Genomic DNA, 19,179 nt, shown 5'->3' with positions numbered 1-19,179 from the left:
CTTTATAGTAGGTTTTGAAGTTGGATAATGTTAGTCCTCCAACTTGGTTCTTCTTCAGTATCGTGTTTGCTATTGTGGTCTTTTGCCTCTCCATTTCAACTCTAGAATCAGTTTGCTGATATCCACAAAGTAAAGCGGTGGGATTTTGATTGAGATTGCATTGAATCTCTAGATGAAGTTGGGAAGAACTGACATCTTAACAAAATTGAAGCTTCCCATCCATGAAATATCTCTTTGTTTATTTAGATCTTCTTTGATTTCGTTTATCAGTTTTCCTCATACAGATCTTGTATATATTTTGTTAGATGTATTTCTAAGTATTTCTTTTGCTACTAATGTTAATGATGCTGTATCCTACAGATTTGCTATAATTGCTTATTAGTTTCAGGAGTTTTTTTGTCCTTTCTTTGGATTTTATACATAGGTGATCGTGTCATCTGTGAACAAGAAAGGTTTCTTTCTTTCTTCTCTGTCTGCATTATATCCTTTGCTTGTTGCATTAGCCGAGACTTCCAGTAGATGTAGAATAGGAGTGGTGAAAGGGTACATCATTGCATCATTCCAGATCTTAGGAGGAAGCATCTAATTTCTCACCATTAAGTTTGATGTCATCTCTAGTTTTGTATGGATCTTCTTTATCATATTGAGGAAGTTCCCCTCTATTCCTAGTTTGTTGACGCATTTCTTTTTTCAATCATTTTTTTCTTTCTAGTTCAGCCTAGATAATTGGTATTGATTTTCAATTTCATTGATTCTTTTGTCTCTTATCTCTATTCTGCTATTGAACCATTCCAGTGAGTTTTTTATTTTAGTTATTGTGCTTTTAAGTTCTAATTTCTATTTAGTTCTTATTTGCATCTTTGATGTTTTTACTGAGACCTTCCGTTCTTCCGTTTGTTTCAAGTTGCTGGAGCATTTTTACATTAGTTGCCTTACAGTCTTTCCGATGTAATTCCAATGTCTGTGTCGTCTCACCATTGACTTCTGTTAATTGTCTTTTCCTATGCAAGGTGAAATTTTCCTTGTATTTTTTATGCCAAGTAATTTTTAATTACATCCTGGATATTTTAAACGTTATGTTATGAGACTCTTTCTTTTTTTCTTTAAATCCTGTGTGAATGTGATATTTTAGTTTTAGCAGGTAATGCGCCTGGTTGGGTTCGGGCTACCAGTTCTGGTGAGCCTTCAGTGGGTAAGGCTTCAGTGTCAGTTCCTTCTCCAAAGTGTTTGCAGTGATTTTTGTATTATCCAATGTGTGTATCAGCCAGTGGGCAGTCCGGGATCTAGGTGGTGATCCGTATCTTAATTCAGTTCTCTAAGTCTAGTCTGCTGCTAGATCCACATGTACACAGCTTGGTGATGAACCCAGGAATTCCTAAACACCGTTAAGGGATTTCTCTCCTGCGTTATCCCCTCTCTTTGATCTCCCTGGCACTCTCCAGTTTCTTAGGGCTGCCCTGTTTGTTCCTCTGGCGTGAAAACTGACGCTTTCGTTAGTTACCTGCTATGTTGTGTCCTTTCTGTGACTGCGCCCACATCCGGGGTCAAGCAGAGACTCTGCGTCTTTAGTGAGAAGAAATACAAAACATGGCAGAGGTTGTGGATGCAGTGAGAAATGAGGAATTGGGGCTATTAAGACCATCTGCCACAGATATCTACGGTGGAGTAGAAAGAACACTTTATCTTGGTATTAAAATCTAGGCCCTAACGTCAACTCTTGTCACTTGCTATGTGTCTTTGGAAAAAGTTTTGCGACATAAGTGTACCTTTCTTTAAGTGAAGAAAGAATGCTAACTTATTTTGTTTGTGAGAATTAAATGAGGAAATTATATGCAATGCTCTTCAGTAAAAGCTATTTATTTTTTAATAGATAGATGGCAGTGCTGATAAAATTGCTATTATTATGAGCATTTATTAGGAGAGGAGATGAACTTACCTCCCATGTTCCATATCAAGACTGAAATGTTAACATCGCAGTAACAGTATTTAGAAGAAATGATTATTGAAGTGTAAAATAAGCTATCCACACTGACCTTTCAATTTCTGAGGTGGAAGGTTTTACAAACATTCAGGGAAAAAGAAAAGAAAAATAATGGTTTCCACAACTCTCAACACTGTTTCAACTTTACTCCTTTTAAGGTGCCTTAATGATACCTTACATTTATATAGATCTTATAGTTTTCAAAGCCATTTTGCTTAAATAAGCTTAACAGTAGTTGGATAGATGTTTTAATTACTTATGCATCTCTTCATAGCAAGAGAAACAATGTGGTGCACACATCATTTCCTATCAGACTGAAGGGTAGGAACAAAACTACACTTGACATGGAGTAGAGGAATGAGGCAGTATCTATTGGGGAAAACTTAGGGTCAGCAGGATGCACATGTTCTCCCCTAACTCTCCTCACCCGTGGGTAGGGGTGCTTGGACCATGCACAGGTGCATCTGCAGTGGGCAGTGCTATAGGAGAGGAAAGTACTCAGCCCCTATACTACTTTACTTATATGTAAGGACAGTTAAGATGCAATAGGAAATCCCCTCTACCTCCCACCCCAATCTTAGCAATATTTGTAGTGTTTTGGACAAAGGAGTGATCTTATTGCTCGAAGAACATCCAGAACTTGATGACCCGTAGCCAAGGGTCGTTTAGATACCAGCCACCAGAATCAGCTTGAGACTTTGCAGCCCTTTCTGTTGAGCCAGCATGTTGCTGCGTTAGCTAAGGAGTTGGGGAATGTGGGGTAGTGTGGGAGGGAAGCAACTTTCAAGAGACAAACAGTTTACCGCTTCTCAAGTCTTTCCAGAATTCTACTTTTGAACCATGTATCTATAATTCCTAAATTTGGGAAAAGGAAGAAATTTTATTCTTAATGAAAATAATGACTCTGGAAGTGATCTGGCTCACTTATTTCTCAAATACCTGTGTTTATATTATCAGGCCTATAAAGTGGTAGTATAGAAGCCCCCACATAGACAGTTTCCAACCATTATACGATAGCATAGCAACCTTGATATAAGGGGAAAGTATAAGATCCAGAGGTATATTCATAGGGAATTACTTAGATCAATAGATAGAATGTTACTATAGTTTTATTTTGACTCTTGCTTCTAATATATTGAGTTTTTCTAATATAACATAACGTTGCTTCTATTTCTCATGTCTGTGCAATACAAACACAATATAAATATCATTAGAATTGAGACAATGGTTTCTGAATTGGCAACGGCTGTATCAATGTACCAACTAAACTACAAACCAAAGAGACAAATACCTTTTTCAAAAATATATTGTTTTTTAATTTAATGTGTTTATTTTTAAGCAAAGTGTTAGAAAAATTAATACTTTCAAGGGTGTTAAGTATAGGAAGTTATGTCTATTTTACTTTGTGTCTTTTCTTACCTTTTTCAGAAGTATTGGAGAAGCTATTCCACTAGAAAAAAGTTTCTGAAGTTGAAATATTATTCAATCATCCTGCAATCTAGGATAAGAATGATAATTGCTCTTACTTCTTATAAACGATATCTTTGGGCTACAGTTACAATTCAGAGGCATTGGCGTGCTTGTTTAAAAAGAAAACACGATCAAGAGAGATATAAAATGCTAAAATCATCATCCCTTAAAATCCAGTCTATGTTCAGAAGATGGAAGCGACGTAAAATGCATTTACAAATAAAAGCTGCAATAATATTGCAAAGAGCTTTCAGAGAATGGCATGTCAGGAAACGAGCTAAAGAAGAAAAATCTGCTGTTGTCATACAATCATGGTACAGAATGCACAGAGAATTACGGAAATATATTCACATTAGATCTTGTGTTGTTATAATTCAGGCAAGATTCCGGTGCTTTCAAGCCCAAAAGTTATATAAAAGAAAAAAAGAGTCTATACTGACTATCCAGAAGTACTACAGAGCATATCTGAAAGGAAAGATGGAGCGTACCAACTATTTGCAGAAGCGGGCTGCAGCCATTCGACTGCAGGCTGCTTTCAGGAGAATGAAGGCTCGTCATTTACACAGACAAATTAGAGCTGCTTGTATCTTTCAGTCATATTGGAGAATGAGGCAAGACAGATCTCGATTTCTAAACCTTAAGAAAAATGTCATCAGATTGCAGGCACACGTAAGAAAACATCAACAATTACGGAAATATAAGAAGATGAAGCAAGCCGCCCTTGTAATTCAGATTCACTTTCGAGCTTACATTTCAGCCAAGAAAGTTCTAGCATCTTACCAGGAAACACGTTCCGCTGTCATTGTTCTACAGTCTGCCTATAGAGGGATGCAAGCCAGGAAAAAGTTTGTTCACATCCGCACATGTGTTACAAAGATTCAGTCATGTTATCGAGCTTATATTTGCAGAAAAAAATTTCTGAGCCTAAGAAAGGCTTCGATAAAGTTACAATCACTTGTCAGGATGAAAAAAACACGTAAACAATATTTACATTTAAGAGCAGCTGCGCTGTCTATCCAGCAATGGTACAGATCTACAAAACTGGCTGCACGACAGAGACAGGAGTACATGCAGGTGCGGGAATCTTGTATCCAACTGCAAGCTCTTGTAAGAGGATTCCTGGTTCGAAAGCAGATGAGGTTGCAAAGAAAAGCTGCTATTTCACTACAGTCTTATTTCAGAATGGGAAAGGTACGGCAATCCTACCTGAAAGCTCGGAAAGCAACTGTTGTCATCCAGAATTACTATCGTGCATACAAAGCACAGGTCAATCAGAGGAAGAAGTTCTTGGAAATCAAAAGAGCGGCTACTTGCTTGCAAGCGGCTTACAGAGGTTATAAAGTGCGCCAGCTAATCAAGCAACAGTCTATAGCTGCTCTTCAGATTCAAACTGCTTTTAGAGGCCACAGTCAAAGGAGGAAATATCAATCTGTGCTTCAGTCGGCTATCAAGATTCAAAGATGGTACAGGGCACGCAAGACTGTTAAGGATACAAGAACACATTTTCTAAAGACAAGGGCAGCTGTGGTTTCTCTCCAGTCTGCTTATCGTGGCTGGAAAGTTCGGAAGCAAATCAGAAGGGAAATTCAAGCTGCAGTGAAGATTCAGTCTGCTTTTAGGATGGCCAAGGCCCAGAAACAGTTCAGATTGTTGAAAACAGCAGCATTAGTCATCCAGCAGCGTCTGAGAGCATGGGCGGCAGGAAGGAAGCAACGCATGGAGTATCTGGAACTGCATCATGCAGTCCTGACACTTCAGTCTGCATGGAGGGGAAGAACAGCCAGAAGACAGATTCAAAGGCAACGTGCATGTGCTGTTATCATACAGTCATACTATAGAATGTATGTGCAAAGAAGGAAGTGGAAAAGCATGAAAAGAGCTGCTTGTCTGATTCAAATGTATTATAGAGCTTACAGTCTTGGAAGGAAGCAGCATCGTTTGTATTTGAAAACCAAAACAGCTGTAGTAATTTTACAGTCAGCCTACCGAAGTATGAGAGTGAGAAAAGCAATAAAAGAATGCAACAAAGCGGCAGCCACTATCCAGTCTACATACAGAGCTTACAAAGCCAGAAGGAAATATGCAGCCCATAGAGCTTCAGCAATTGTCATTCAGAGATGGTATCAAAATATTAAAATTGCAAACCGTCAGCGTAAGGAATATCTTGATTTAAAGCAGGCAGCAATTAAAATCCAAGCTGTTTATAGAGGTGTTAGAGTAAGAAGACGTATTCGACGTATGCACATGGCAGCCACGTTTATTAAAGCCGTGTTTAAAATGCATCAGTCAAAAATAAGATACCATAAAATGAGAACTGCAGCTGTTGTCATTCAAGTCAGATACAGAGCATATTATCAAGGCAAAACTCAGCGTGCAAAGTACTTGGCCCTTTTAAAAGCTGTTACTATTCTTCAGGCAAGTTTTCGAGGAATGAGAGTTAGACAGACCCTGAGCAAGATGCAGGTTGCAGCCACACTCATTCAGTCCTACTATAGAAGACACAGACAGCAAACGTATTTTAATAAGCTAAAGAAGGTAACCAAAATGGTACAGCAAAGGTACCGGGCAGTGAAGGAAAGAAATGTCCAGTTTCAAAGGTACAACAAACTGAGGCAGTCTGTAATACGCATTCAGGCTGTTTTTAGGGGCATGAGAGCCAGAAGACATCTAAAAGTTATGCATTTAGCCGCAACTCTTATTCAGAGGAGATTTAGGACTGTAATGATGAGAAAAAGATTCCTATCTCTCAGGAAAACTGCTCTTTGGGTTCAGAGAAAATATCGTGCAAATGTCTGTGCAAAGCATCACCTCCAGCAATTCCTACAGTTACAAAAGGCAGCCATTACAATCCAGTCATCTTACCGAAGACTGATGGTGAAGAAGAAGTTACAGGAGATGCACAGGGCTGCGGTTCTCATCCAGGCTACTTTCAGAATGCACAGAGCCCACGTTACATTTCAGACTTGGAAGCGTGCCTCAATTCTAATTCAGCAGCGTTACCGAACGTATAGAGCTGCAAAATTGCAAAGAGAAAATTATATCAGACAAAGGCATTCTGCAGTGGTCATTCAGGCTGCATATAAGGGAATGAAAGCAAGACAGCTTTTAAGGGAAAAACACAGAGCGGCCGTCATAATACAGAGCACATATAGAATGTACAGGCAGTATTATTTCTACCGAAAGCTTCACTGGGCCACAAAAGTAGTACAAGAAAAATACAGAGCAAATAAAGAGAAGCAGAAAGCTCTACAACACGGTGCACTCGAGAAAGCAGCAACCTGTGGTCAGGCAGGTGTTCAGGACATGAGCATAAGGACACAGATTCCAGAAGAGCATCAGGCTGCCATTATTGTTCAGAAGCATTTTAAAGCCTTTAAAATAAGGAAGCAGTATCTGCATTTTAGAGCAACAGTGGTTTTTGTCCAAAGAAGATACAGAGCACGAACTGCAGTGCGTACCCGGGCACTCATCCGTATACAGTCTTTTTACAGAGGCTGCAAAGTTCGCAGGGATATCCAACAAATGCACCTGGCTGCCACGCGAATTCAGTCATTCTACCGCATGCACAGGGCCAGAGTCGATTACCAAACAAAGAAAGCTGCCATTATTGCTATACAGAATCTCTATAGGTCGTACATCAGAGTAAAAATGGAAAGGACAAAATTTTTAGCTGTTCAGAAATCCGTACGAACTCTTCAGGCTGCTTTTAGAGGCATGAAACTTAGACAGAAATCAAAACACATACCTGGGGAAGAAATGGCAGCCGGTGCTCACCAGTCTGCGTTGTGCCGTCACGGGACTGAGACTCCGTGTGAAGCTGGTCAAAGCTCATCGGTGAAGATTCCAAAGTGGGATGAAGCTGCCCGAGTCGCTCCTTCACAGGAAGCAGAGGCTTCGCCAAGAAAGCCTGCAGTAACGATTCAAACAGCTTCCCGTGAAATGGTCACCAGAGAACTGGAAACGCGAGAGCGGGCTGCCCTGCGAATTCAGTCCTTCCTTCGGATGGCTGTGTGTCGAAGAAGATTTGTTCAGCAGAGAAGAGCTGCTGTGACCTTACAGCAGTATTTCAGGACCTGGCAAACCAGAAAACAGCTTTCATCGTACGGAGAAGCAGCACTTGTCTTAAAAAACCACCACAGTGCCTTTTTGTCCGCAGAATGTCAAAGAGAAGTTCCTTTACAAATAAGGAGCAGGGTTAGCACTCTTCAAGCTACACTGAGAGGATCTATACAGAGACGGAAGTTTCAGAGAATTAAAGAGAGCACCATAAAAATCCAGGTATTTCTATCTTTCAATATAAAGCCTTCATTCTTTCTTTGACCGATGTTTGTTAGAATTCATAAAATGAGCTTGAGCAAGTCATAGGGAATAATACTTAGTTTACATAACCATTTCATTTATCTGCCAACATGAAATATTTTTGAGAGTGGAGAAAGGGCACCCATACTAATTCAGCCGAGACAGCGCAGAGCTGGGGTTGTTCTGGGCGTGATCACCCACTCCTTCTGCATTTCAATAGGTGAGCACTCCTGGAAGAGTTTTGAAAATATAGCTTGATTAATGGGAGTTCTCTATTGGGTGAAATTATTTTTTTAAGTGAAAAATTTAAGCTAAGGTAAATTGGTGTAATTTAGGCCAAATGCGATAGCGTGATTCCTGTACTAATCTGTTCCTAAGAGCTGCATCGGCTGGGTGGACATACGTCCTTTATTCAGAGTTTAGCACTTCTGGTTTCCAAAGCACTTTTATATTATTTTGTTCATTGTGTTCTCGCAGTGTATGAGAACTGTAGAGTATTTTCTTTTTTGAAATATGAGGGGACCGAGAAGGGTTAAAAGACTTGCTGACGTGGCGTGGAGAGAGGCAGATCCAGGAATTGAATCTGGGTACTTCAGCTATTTCTGTTCCACCTGTAATAACCGGGGCTTTGAACCTAGGTGTGAGATGTCGGGATCTTGCTGGGTTGCTGTGAAGCTTAGAAATAATGTTTTCATTCAACAAGTGCCAAGTGCTGGTAATGTGCCAAATACCGTAGTGGGCAACAGGAGCGGATGGTAAGATACACTTAGCTGCTGTCCTCAGAGAACTGAATTGAGCCAGGAAGAGTGACTGGAGTAGAAATGACAAGTGTCTGTTGCTGGGAACCTAAAGAAGGGAAACCTGAGTTCACCCCAGGGGTCAGAGAAGGCTTCCCAGAGCAAGAGGCATTGAAGTTAATTAAGTTCAGCTGAAGGATGATTTGGAAATAGCCAAGTAAAATGTATTGAAGGAATATTCCAGTTAGGGAGGTAATTTGGAGCTCAAAAACTAGGGAGAGTGTGTACACTGCCATTAAGAAGAGCAATATGGGGCTAGGTTGGCAGCAGAGGGAGTGAGATTATGGATAGCTTGGTGAGACATGGAAAAAAGTTTAGTCTTTATCCTCTTGACTAAAAGAAGTTTCTAGAGGAGTTTAAGCAGGGGGAGACCAGAATCATAATTTGTTTTTTAAAGAATCACTCAGGGGGCGGGGCTGGCCCCGTGGCCGAGTGGTTAAGTTCACGCGCTCCGCTGCAGGCGGCCCAGTGTTTCGTCGGTTCGAATCCTGGGCGCAGACATGGCACTGCTCATCAGACCACGCTGAGGCAGCATCCCACATGCCACAACTAGAAGAGCCCACAACGAAGAATGCACAACTATGTACCAGGGGGCTTTGGGGAGAAAAAGGAAAAAATAAAATCTTTAAAAAAAAAAAAAAAAAAAAAAAAAAGAAGAATCACTCAGGGCTGGTCCAGTGGCGTGGTGGGTTCATTGGTTCAGATCCCTGGCGCGGACCTACACAGCAATCAAGCCATGCTGTGGCTGCATCCCACATACAAAGTAGAGGAAGATGGGCACGGATGTTAGTTCAGGGCTAATCTTCCTCAAAAAAAAAAAAAAGAGTCACTTTGGCAGGAATGTGGAAGATGGACGGACAGGGAGCAAGGCCAGAAGCAGGGAGACCAGCCAGGAGGCCATTGGCAGACGTTCAGGGGAAAGATGCCATAGTTTAGTATCAGCTAGTGACAGCGGGGCTGTCAGGGTGAGTGGGAGTGGAAGGATAGTACTGGCATTTCGTGGCACATGCACAAGGAACCAAGCCGTGTTTATGGCTTCAGCAACTGGGCAGATGGCACCACTCACTGACAGGGAACAAAGGGAGGAGCAGGTGTTGAGATTGATGCTGAGCTGTTTGGGGACAGGAGGCTGAAGTGCCCAGCAGGTGTCCCAGTTGAGATGTCAGCTGTTTGTCTGGCGTTCGGAGAGTGGTGTGGCTTTTAGAATTTGACTTCTCCGTTATTGGCATATATGTGATAATCGACCTTGTGGGAGTGATGGGCTCACCTAGGAAGAATGTATAAAATGGGCAAAAGAAGAGGGCCTGGGGCTTGAACATTGAAGAAAGTCAAAATTTAAGGGTATCGAGAAGAGAAGCCAACATGTGGTATTAAGAGGGAACAAAGAAAACTAAAATAAAGGTATCAGGAAGCCAAGGGTCGAGGGAGGAAGAAAGGAACGCTCCAATTCCAAATGCTGCCCAGAAGTTAAGGACTGAAAGGTGTTAACTGGATGTGTTAGTTACGGTGATAGTTAGCCGAAATGATACAAAAGCCAAAATAACAACCTTGTGAAAACACAACCTTGTTTTTTTCTTTTATATAATTAAATTATAAAATTATACTTATACATCTAGTCGTTAACATAGTCCAGTGGTCTCAAACTTTAATGTACATTGAAATCACTTGGAATCTTTAAAAGTACTGATGCCTGACTCCCACCGATATGTTGGTATTCAGCTTTGTTTACATAAAAACCACATATAATATACGGTGAGTGAGTTACGGCCATCACAAGAGTAGTTTTGACTCTACATAAAAGTCTTGCCTGTTAACTGAATTTGGAGCTTAATTCCCTTATAAGGTGAGGCTGCAGGATTTATTGTAGGTGTTTTGGAGTCAAACAGACTTGGGTTCGGATCTTGACTCTATCACTTACTAGCTATGTGGTAACAAGTCTCTTCTTTCTCAACGTCAATTTCTGTTTTGTAAAATAGAGATCTTAATAATCATCTCACAAGATATTTATAAAGATTAAATAAGATACCTCTGCTACTTATTACCTGTGACGTCAACAAGTTACTCAACTTCTCTGGGCCGTGGTTCCCTCATCTCCAGATTAGAGGGAATAATATTGCCTACCTGTGTTATTGTAGGGCTTACACCGCTTCGTACAGCGCTAAGCGCTTTATGAGTTTAAACTGTTACTGAAACTCTTAGTCGGCCACAAGGCGACCGAAATTGGAAAATCTGACAGTCCTCCGATAGACACCTGCTCTCAGGATACTGCTGCAGGCAGGACACGCAACCCTGGATGTGTGTGGGGTGGGTGGGTGGGGTGGGACGTGGGAAGGATTCCTAGTTCTTTCCCGGAAGTGGAGTACTCAGGGTGTCCGTTTTCTTTCTGTTCTTCCAAATCGATTGAGATAGTGAGCACAATACACATATCTGGCTTTCCAGATGTTGTGCACATCGTACAGTTTTTGTACATTTGTCAGGGTTATGGTGGGCTCAGTTGTCTGCCAGCCACAGGGTATGCGTGATGGAGCAGGTGACAGGCGTTCACTGTGGTGAGCTCCACTGTTCTTAGAGGCTCGTTATGTGTCGGAGATGAATGAGTCTAATAGAAGAGTCGGGATCTGACTTTATTTCTGCAATTGATTTTTGTCTGCTTAACCTTGTATTAACTGTCTTTACTCGTGATTCTTCCAATTTACGAGAAAATAGACATCTCACTGCATCTTTGTTATATTTACGTGTTTAACAGGCTGTGTGGAGGGGATATAAAGCCAGGAAATATTTGCGTGAAGTGAAAGCTGCCTGTAAGATTCAAGCCTGGTATAGGAGCCGGAAAGCCCGTAAGGATTATCTAGCTGTACTACAAGCTGTTAAAATCATTCAAGGTTACTTCTCTACCAAACTGGAGAGAAGACGGTAATGTATCATAGCTGTGTGGGAGAGTATGAGGGGTGCCGTGTGTAGTAGCCAGGTCTTTATATAAAGTGATACTGCTTATTGATTTTTTTTCCTGAGGAAGATTCACCCTGAGCTAACATCTATTGCCACCTTCCTCTTTTTTTTTTTTGCTGAGGAAGATTTGCCCTGAGCTAATGTCTGTTGCCAATCTTCCTCTTTTTGTATGTGAGCCACCACGACAGCTTGGCCACTGACAGACGAGTGGTGTAGGTCTGCACCAAGGAACAGAACCTGGGCCTCTGAAGTGGAGTGCACTGAATTTAACCACTAGGCCACTGGGGCTGGCCCTGATTTTTCTTTTAAAATACTTGCTATTCCTAATTTGTATAGTTTGATTTGTTGGTGTTTTCTCCATTAGTGGAACAAAATATATCTCTAAGACTTTTTTTGTTTTGTTTTTTGGTGAAGAAGATTGGCCCTGAGCTAACATCTGTGCCAGTCTTCCTCCATTTTCTATGTGGGACACTGCCACAGCATGATTTGATGAGCAGTGTGTCTGTCAGCACCAGGATCCGAACCTGCAAACCCCAGGTCTCTGAAGCAGAGTGCACGAACCCAACCACCATGCCATTGGGCCGGCCCCTAAGACTCTTATTTTTAAGATAAAGCCTTGATGATATAATTCAGTAAAAAATATTTTCATGAACTGGATTACTTCAGGTTCATAGGGATGAAGGTAATGATGGAGGCGTGGGAAGTGAATAAAATAAAGCTAGTAAATCTTGGTTTTCTTATTAAAGTGCATTGGCCCCTTTTGTTTATTGATTCAGCTGCTGACAAAATTTGTTTTCTTACTCATTTTTCTTTTTTTTTCTTGTTACTTTGTACTGTTTCCTGTACTTTTTATCCTTAATGATGAAGACCTAATTCCCAACTTGTCTATGTTAATTGTATTTCCCTATTTCTAGTTCATTTCTTTTAAACACATTTTCAGAAGCTCTTACCAGATCACCTATATTATTTTTTATTTTATAGTTTAAGAATTTTTCTTCAGTTCCAAGACTTGGTGAATTATCGTATCAGTGATGGTTTTAAAGGTTGTTGTAGGAAAGCACATTGGTATTAGAAGAGTTCCTTAATGAGTTTCGTGGTGGAATCAGGGCGTCCCATATAAAGATGGAGTTGCCACTGTCCACTGAAGGACCAATATCTAATTTTCCTGTAGCAAAATGCTGCATTTTTCTCATTGACACTCAGCCTTAATTTCTAAGAGATGTGGCCACGTGACTTTAGTTTCAACTTTCTCCGTGTTACCAGGAGCAGGTCAAGGAGCCTGTCCATTCTCAATTTTCGTCTGTGACACTATGTTGATTGCCTCAAGTTTAGTCTCTAGCCCCCACGTTTTTAATTTTTCTCCAATTCTGTTTACAGACTCTTTCTGTTTAGATTTTTTTTTTCCTTTGAGGAAGATTAGCCCTGAGCTAACATCCACTGACAATCCTCCTCTTTTTGCTGAGGAAGACTGGCCCTGAGCTAACATCTGTGCCCATCTTCCTCTACTTTATATGTGGGATGCCTACCACAGTGTGGCTTGATAAGTGGTGCCATGTCCGCACCCAGGATCTGAACCTGCGAACCCTGGCTGCTGAAGCAGAGCATGCGAATTTAACTGCTATGCCACCAGGCCGACCCCAGTTTAGATATTTTGATTCCTGCCTTTCCCTTCAGATGAGTGTCCATGTTGCACTTTTCTGGTGCTGCCCTCATCCCTCCAGTCTCTTCTTGGCCACGTCGTGTCTGCCCGTGACTCACGTGTGTTATGGCCTCAGATTATAGACTCCACCATTACTTCCCCCACCACCCCCTTTACCCAGGCTGTGTCTGGTCTGCGTCATCGCACCTTCTTTCGATCCTGTTCAGAATTCTTTGTCGTTCTACAACTTCCTATTTCTTGCCCACTGGAATATTGCCGGTTGCACAACTTGTTTTTCATTGTGTCAATTTCTGTGTGTAAAATTCTGATGGCTAGAACTCAGGAATAAGTTATACTCCTCCACTTTCCTTCATTCTCTCATTGCCTTTCTCATATTTTCTTTCTGTTCTAGTATTTAAAACGGGGGCAATAAATACTTGTTGCATAGATGAAAATAATTTGAAATTGCTTTCCAATAACTACTCTTTAGGTTTTTGAATGTGAGAGCATCGGCAGTTATCATTCAGAGAAAATGGAGAGCTACACTTTCTGGAAGAATAGCTCGTGAGCGCTTCTTAGTGATAAAAGTAGGTGTAAAAAAACACAGCTCATTTGCAAAGAACTACTTTAGGAAATAGAAAACAAGAAAAATGATTTTAAGACCTAACTGTACATGTATTTTAAATACATCATTGCAATCAAGTAAAAATTATATTCACATAAAAATAGTATTCGTGGGTGTTTTTGTTTATATATCTGTATTCATAAAATATTCTCAAACCCAAGTTTGAAGTGACTTTTAGAATAAATAATTGCTCTGGAGAAAGTCGTAATAGATCTAGTATATTTTATCTAGTACAAGTCGAAAATTTAACATACTCTCTAAGCCAGAATTGGTGATCTATATAAAATATTTAGCATCAAAGTTTTAGAATACCTGCAGTACCTATGGTCTTTTTTAAAGAAATCAAAATGGAAATTTTACTTGAAAGTTCCAATATTCATGTAATATTCACTGTGATTGTATAGGCACTGTTGTTATTACACCTGCTCCTGTTTATTTACTGACTAATGTGATCCTTGTAATAACCTGCGAGGTAGTTATTACTACTGTACCCATTTTATGATGAGGAACCTGAGGTCTAGAAAAGGAGCGTGGCTGCCCAAGCTCATTCAGCTAGTAGGCGGGGATCTATGCTGTAAAACAAACCAATTCCCATTTCAACTCATTATACTTCTGTATGTGTCTTAGAATTTGGTCCTCAAGTGTTATATAATTAAGGAATAAGATGTGCTGGTTGTATGCTATGGTTCTTGAAGCAACAGCTTTCCTCATAGCTGTTTCTAATGGCCTTTCTGTACTGTATATGGTAGATAGCATTTTTACCAAAGGTATTTGTCCTGTAGTCATATTAGTCCTTTTCCCTTTCACAATGAAAAGTTTCAAGAGGATGAGAGAGAAAGAGCATCAGGCATCTCTTGACCCTGGCTTGCACCTTCATGAAAACTTCATTTTTAGCTGTGGACCCGTATGGGTTTAGAAATCATACACCATCACCTTTTCTTGTCTATGAAATATGACATTCTTAAGCTAAAAATGTAAAAAAAGTCATAATTACACCATCTCACATTACAGTGAGAAATTCAAGAATCTTGGGTGGGTGGGAATTATTATTTCTATCTATTAATGTTACTTGCAAATGTTTTCTTACAGAGACATCAAGCTGCTTGTTTGATCCAAGCGAGTTTTAGAGGATATAAAGGAAGGCAGCGCTTTCTTCGGCAGAAGTCTGCCGCCTTGACCATACAAAGATATATTCGAGCCAGAAAGGCTGGGAAGTGTGAAAGAATAAAATATCTTGAGTTAAAAAAATCTACAGTTGTTCTGCAAGCACTGGTGCGTGGTTGGTTAGTAAGAAAAAGAGTAAGTATTTTTAAGTAGAATATCTCACTCTTTTGAAATGAAAGTATTTGATGTTAAATTGTGTTAAGAAATTTTAGATTTTGAAGAACGATTTCAGAACTAATATAACCGTTAACTTGAGTTTATTCAACTTCAGCAGAGCCATGGATCAAGATCCCTGGCGGCTGTAGATTTTTGTTCCATAAGCCTATGTCCCATAGATGCTCACCAAAAATGCAGAATAAACTTTCTCTTGTGTAATAAATCTTAACAAAGGGGCAGAAAGGAGGATGAGGGAAGGGCTCCCATATGTGAAGGAGGTTGTTGCGCAGTAGCCTTTTGCTTCCACAAGCTACTCTTTGAGGTGTTGTAAGTACCATTCCCGTGATAACGTCCACGTCTTCAGCAGGAGAGAATCCTTCGTAGGGAGTTCATGAGGTCTTGTGCATCCAATAGATGAAGCTCTGGCAAAGACAAAATAATTAAATTTTAGGTGAAAAAGGAGAAATCTTTCCCATTTTGTTCATTAAATATAAATTGGAAGTCTGACGGCCAAAGGCCACGGTAGAAAGCTTCTACGAAAGTCTTATGCTGGACTTGTGCTAGACCGTCTAATACGGGAGAAATCAATTCAAGTGATTTTGTCTGCTTAAATATCACCATCTCCCACAGTTCTGCCTGGAACACTGTAACCTTTTTAAAGTTTAATATTTATATACCTCTCTCATAATTAGTACATTCAAAGGTTTAGCTAGCTGTTATTTGGCAGTCTAGTTAAATTAAATGCTATTATTCTTTCGTAAAGTGCCTCAAATATAACTTTGCATTCTATACTCGATTATAGCTACACAATTGGAAATACTGTATGTTAAAGAAGTATAATCACTTAGAGTTACAATGTAAATCATTTTAATAATTAAACGTTCATTCTTCATTGCTAATTTATATACTTTGTTATGGAAGATATACAAAAATAAACACTGATTGAAGTCTTAAGATTCAAATATTTGGTAATTAATATATTTCTTTTCTTCTTTAGATTTTAGAACAGAGAGCCAAAACTAGGCTCCTTCACTTCACAGCCGCTGCGTATTATCACCTGTCCGCTGTTAGAATTCAAAGAGCATACAAACGTCACGTGGCTGTGAAGAATGCGGAAGAGCAGGTTAATTCAGTTATCTGTATCCAGGTTAGCATTTCCTTTGCAGTAAAAATGTGTGATATAATTTTTGTTATAAATTTCTTCTATTTATAATAAGCAATTTCCAAATACTTTATGCTAAGGTCGTATAATATTTAGCCTTTTGCCATATAGCTGTTGGGCTGATTTGATGAGTTAGAAATAGGTCAATGTTTTACGACACAGGAATGAAGCGTGAATTATTCTCTGAAGTAATTGTACTCATTTACACTCCTACGAACAAAGTTGGAGGGTACCTGTTTCTCTGCATCCTTGCCAACACGCACATTAGAAGACCTGATTTTTGCCATTTTGATGAGTGACAAATTATACTTCATTTTTGTTTGTAATTTCCTTGATTGCTAGCAGTTGTAAAAAATTTTTCTTAAGTGTTGATTATTCAAATTCTTATGTGTGCATTGTGTGCTTTTTTTTTTAATGTGTTTTTTCCCCCATATACTTTGCTCATTTTTCTGTTGAGCATCTTTTTTCTAATAATTTATAGGAGTTCTTTATGTATTCTGAATAAGAATTGTGTTTGTATATGTTAACATATATATATATATATATATATATATAAAATATTGTTGGAAGAACAAATTGCAGAATGATATGTACAACTTGATAGAATTTTTTTAAATTGTGAAATGAAGGCAATGTTGTGCAGGGTCAAATTCACACACACACACACACACACACACACACCCCCCAATGCGGACTGGAAGGATTTGCATCAAGTGGAGTAGAGAAGTAATGCCACAGGGAGGGTTGAAAGATAATTCGAGATAGTATTCTGTTTGTTTCATTTATATATGTATGTGTATATGTGTATTTATTTACTTTAAAAACCTGAAGTAAAGAAAAATATCTTCATGTGTTTTAAACAGAGATGGTTTCGAGCAAGATTACAGCACAAAAAGTTTCTTCAGAGATATCATAGCAGCATGAAAGTTCAGCATGAAGTTCAAGAACGTCTGAGCCAGCGAAATAGGGCCGCATCAGTAATACAGAAAGCAGTACGCCGTTTTCTCCTCTGTAAAAAACAGGAACAGTTAAATGCCAGAATCACTAAAATTCAGGTAACTGAAAATGTAATGATTTTAGTTCAAGACTTTGGTTTGAAATTCATCTACATGATGTCTAACATGTAACAACACAGTCACAAACATTTTAGAAAGCCTGAGATTAGCCAATAGAATAACTCATAAATACTGTACAATGAAATTATGATGAGGAAGATCAGTCTGTCATCTCAATACCTTTGATCTTCCCCACCATGATTTCATTGCTAGGCCTTTATTTTTGAATTTCCTAAAGGAAGTTTCTGACTGAAAGATGGAAAAGTGTTTTAGCATTTGGCGTACTTAGACATCTTTGATCATTGGATGATGTTTTAGTTTATACACAGGAATATTATATGTATTTCTTTTTAGAAAAATTGATTTTGCTATTTATTAGAACCTGAACTGAGGCTTTAGTTGAACCTGCTCACATAATATACATTTACTGAAACTATTTACTTTGTGGAAATAGATGTAGATACACGTTGAAAACATCATGGGCTGTAACCTTAAAATTGCTATGTTTTGTCTCCTTAAGGCATTATGGAGAGGGTATTCTTGGAGGAAGAAAAATGATTGTACGAAAATTAAAGCTATACGACTAAGTCTTCAGCTTGTGAATAAGGAGATTCGAGAAGAAAACAAACTCTACAGAAGAACCACACTTGCCCTTCATTATCTTTTGACATATAAGCACCTGTCTGCTATTCTTGAGGCTTTAAAGCACCTAGGTTAGTTGCTGTGTTTTAACGATACCTTGTATAAGGTTAGAAATGCATTTTTACCTTTGAGAATAAAAAGAATCTTATACTAATATGTTATTAGCTGAAACATTTTGTTGCTGTGAATTCATCCCTTTTTATCTCTTTCAGAGGTGGTTACTCGATTGTCTCCCCTCTGTTGTGAGAACATGGCCCAGAGTGGAGCGATTTCTAAAATATTTGTTCTGATCCGAAGTTGCAATCGTAGCGTCCCTTGTATGGAAGTCATCAGCTACGCTGTACAAGTCCTGCTTAATGTCGCTAAGGTAGTTTTCCATTTTAATAACGAAACGTTCATTGGTCAAGAAATCTGACTCAGCAAATTAAGTTTACACTTGCTCGTCACGAGAACTTACATCTCCAAGTTAAAATTCATTCATGTGCCAGAGTCTTAGGGGGAAGAATGTTTAATCTGTTAACATCACTGTGCAGAGAAATGTAGAAAAAATAGAATTTTTTACAATTTTATTTCTTCTGTCTTTACAATGTAAATAACAATCATGACTAACATTTGTTGAGTACTTACTGTGTGCTACTGTTTTTCATTCATCATTTAATTTAGTCTGCACAGTAACCCTCTAAGCTAGTTCCTGTTATTTTTCGCGTTCATAGAGAAGGAACAGTAATTCTCACAGATGTGAAGTTCCTCGCCTTAGGCCTCGAGTGAGCTAAGTGCTGGAGCTGAATGTGGATCATTTCTGTCTATTTCCAGAGCTGGTGTTCTTATCCACTGCCTTGTATCAGAACAATAGGACCTCTTATGTTCATGTCTGGGATAACATGATAAAGATACTGCTCTAACTTAGTCACCCTGTAGGACTCTGTACTAGGATTTAAGTCGTTTGGCTTTGGGCTGGGAGCAGATCTGTACTAAACTATAATGCGTGCAACCCAAGGTACCAAGATGACAGATTGATCTTCGCCACCCACCCCCTCAGCCACAACTCAAAGCACTTTACCCGGTATCTTCTTATTGAGAAGGAGTGGTTAAGAACACAGACTCTGATGCCAAACTGCTTGGGTTTAAACCCCAGCTCTGCAGTTTACTGTAGGTTACTTAGCCTCTCTGTGCTTCCCTTTCTTTAACTGTAATATGGGTACAGTAACAGTACCTACCTCATAATGTTATTCTGAGGATT

The 19,179-nt window shown here is 39.4% G+C and overlaps 1 protein-coding gene across 1 annotated transcript in view; it reads left to right on the top strand.

Moving 5' to 3' along the window:
• Window positions 1-19,179, top strand: part of ASPM (assembly factor for spindle microtubules) — a 50,747-nt gene that overhangs the window by 25,082 nt on the left and 6,486 nt on the right. Inside the window, exons 18-25 of the mRNA XM_005608034.4 lie at window positions 3,410-7,729; window positions 11,294-11,460; window positions 13,626-13,722; window positions 14,850-15,059; window positions 16,078-16,227; window positions 17,106-17,297; window positions 17,818-18,010; window positions 18,152-18,306. Of these exons, the coding sequence (XP_005608091.2) occupies window positions 3,410-7,729; window positions 11,294-11,460; window positions 13,626-13,722; window positions 14,850-15,059; window positions 16,078-16,227; window positions 17,106-17,297; window positions 17,818-18,010; window positions 18,152-18,306 (5,484 nt within the window). The remainder of the gene's footprint in view (window positions 1-3,409; window positions 7,730-11,293; window positions 11,461-13,625; window positions 13,723-14,849; window positions 15,060-16,077; window positions 16,228-17,105; window positions 17,298-17,817; window positions 18,011-18,151; window positions 18,307-19,179) is intronic.

The sequence above is a fragment of the Equus caballus genome, chromosome 30, assembly GCF_041296265.1.
Source record: "Equus caballus isolate H_3958 breed thoroughbred chromosome 30, TB-T2T, whole genome shotgun sequence".
Taxonomy (NCBI): Eukaryota; Metazoa; Chordata; class Mammalia; order Perissodactyla; family Equidae; genus Equus; species Equus caballus.
The sequence above is the reverse complement of the archived record's forward strand: the minus strand, read 5'-3'. Positions and strand labels throughout refer to the sequence as shown.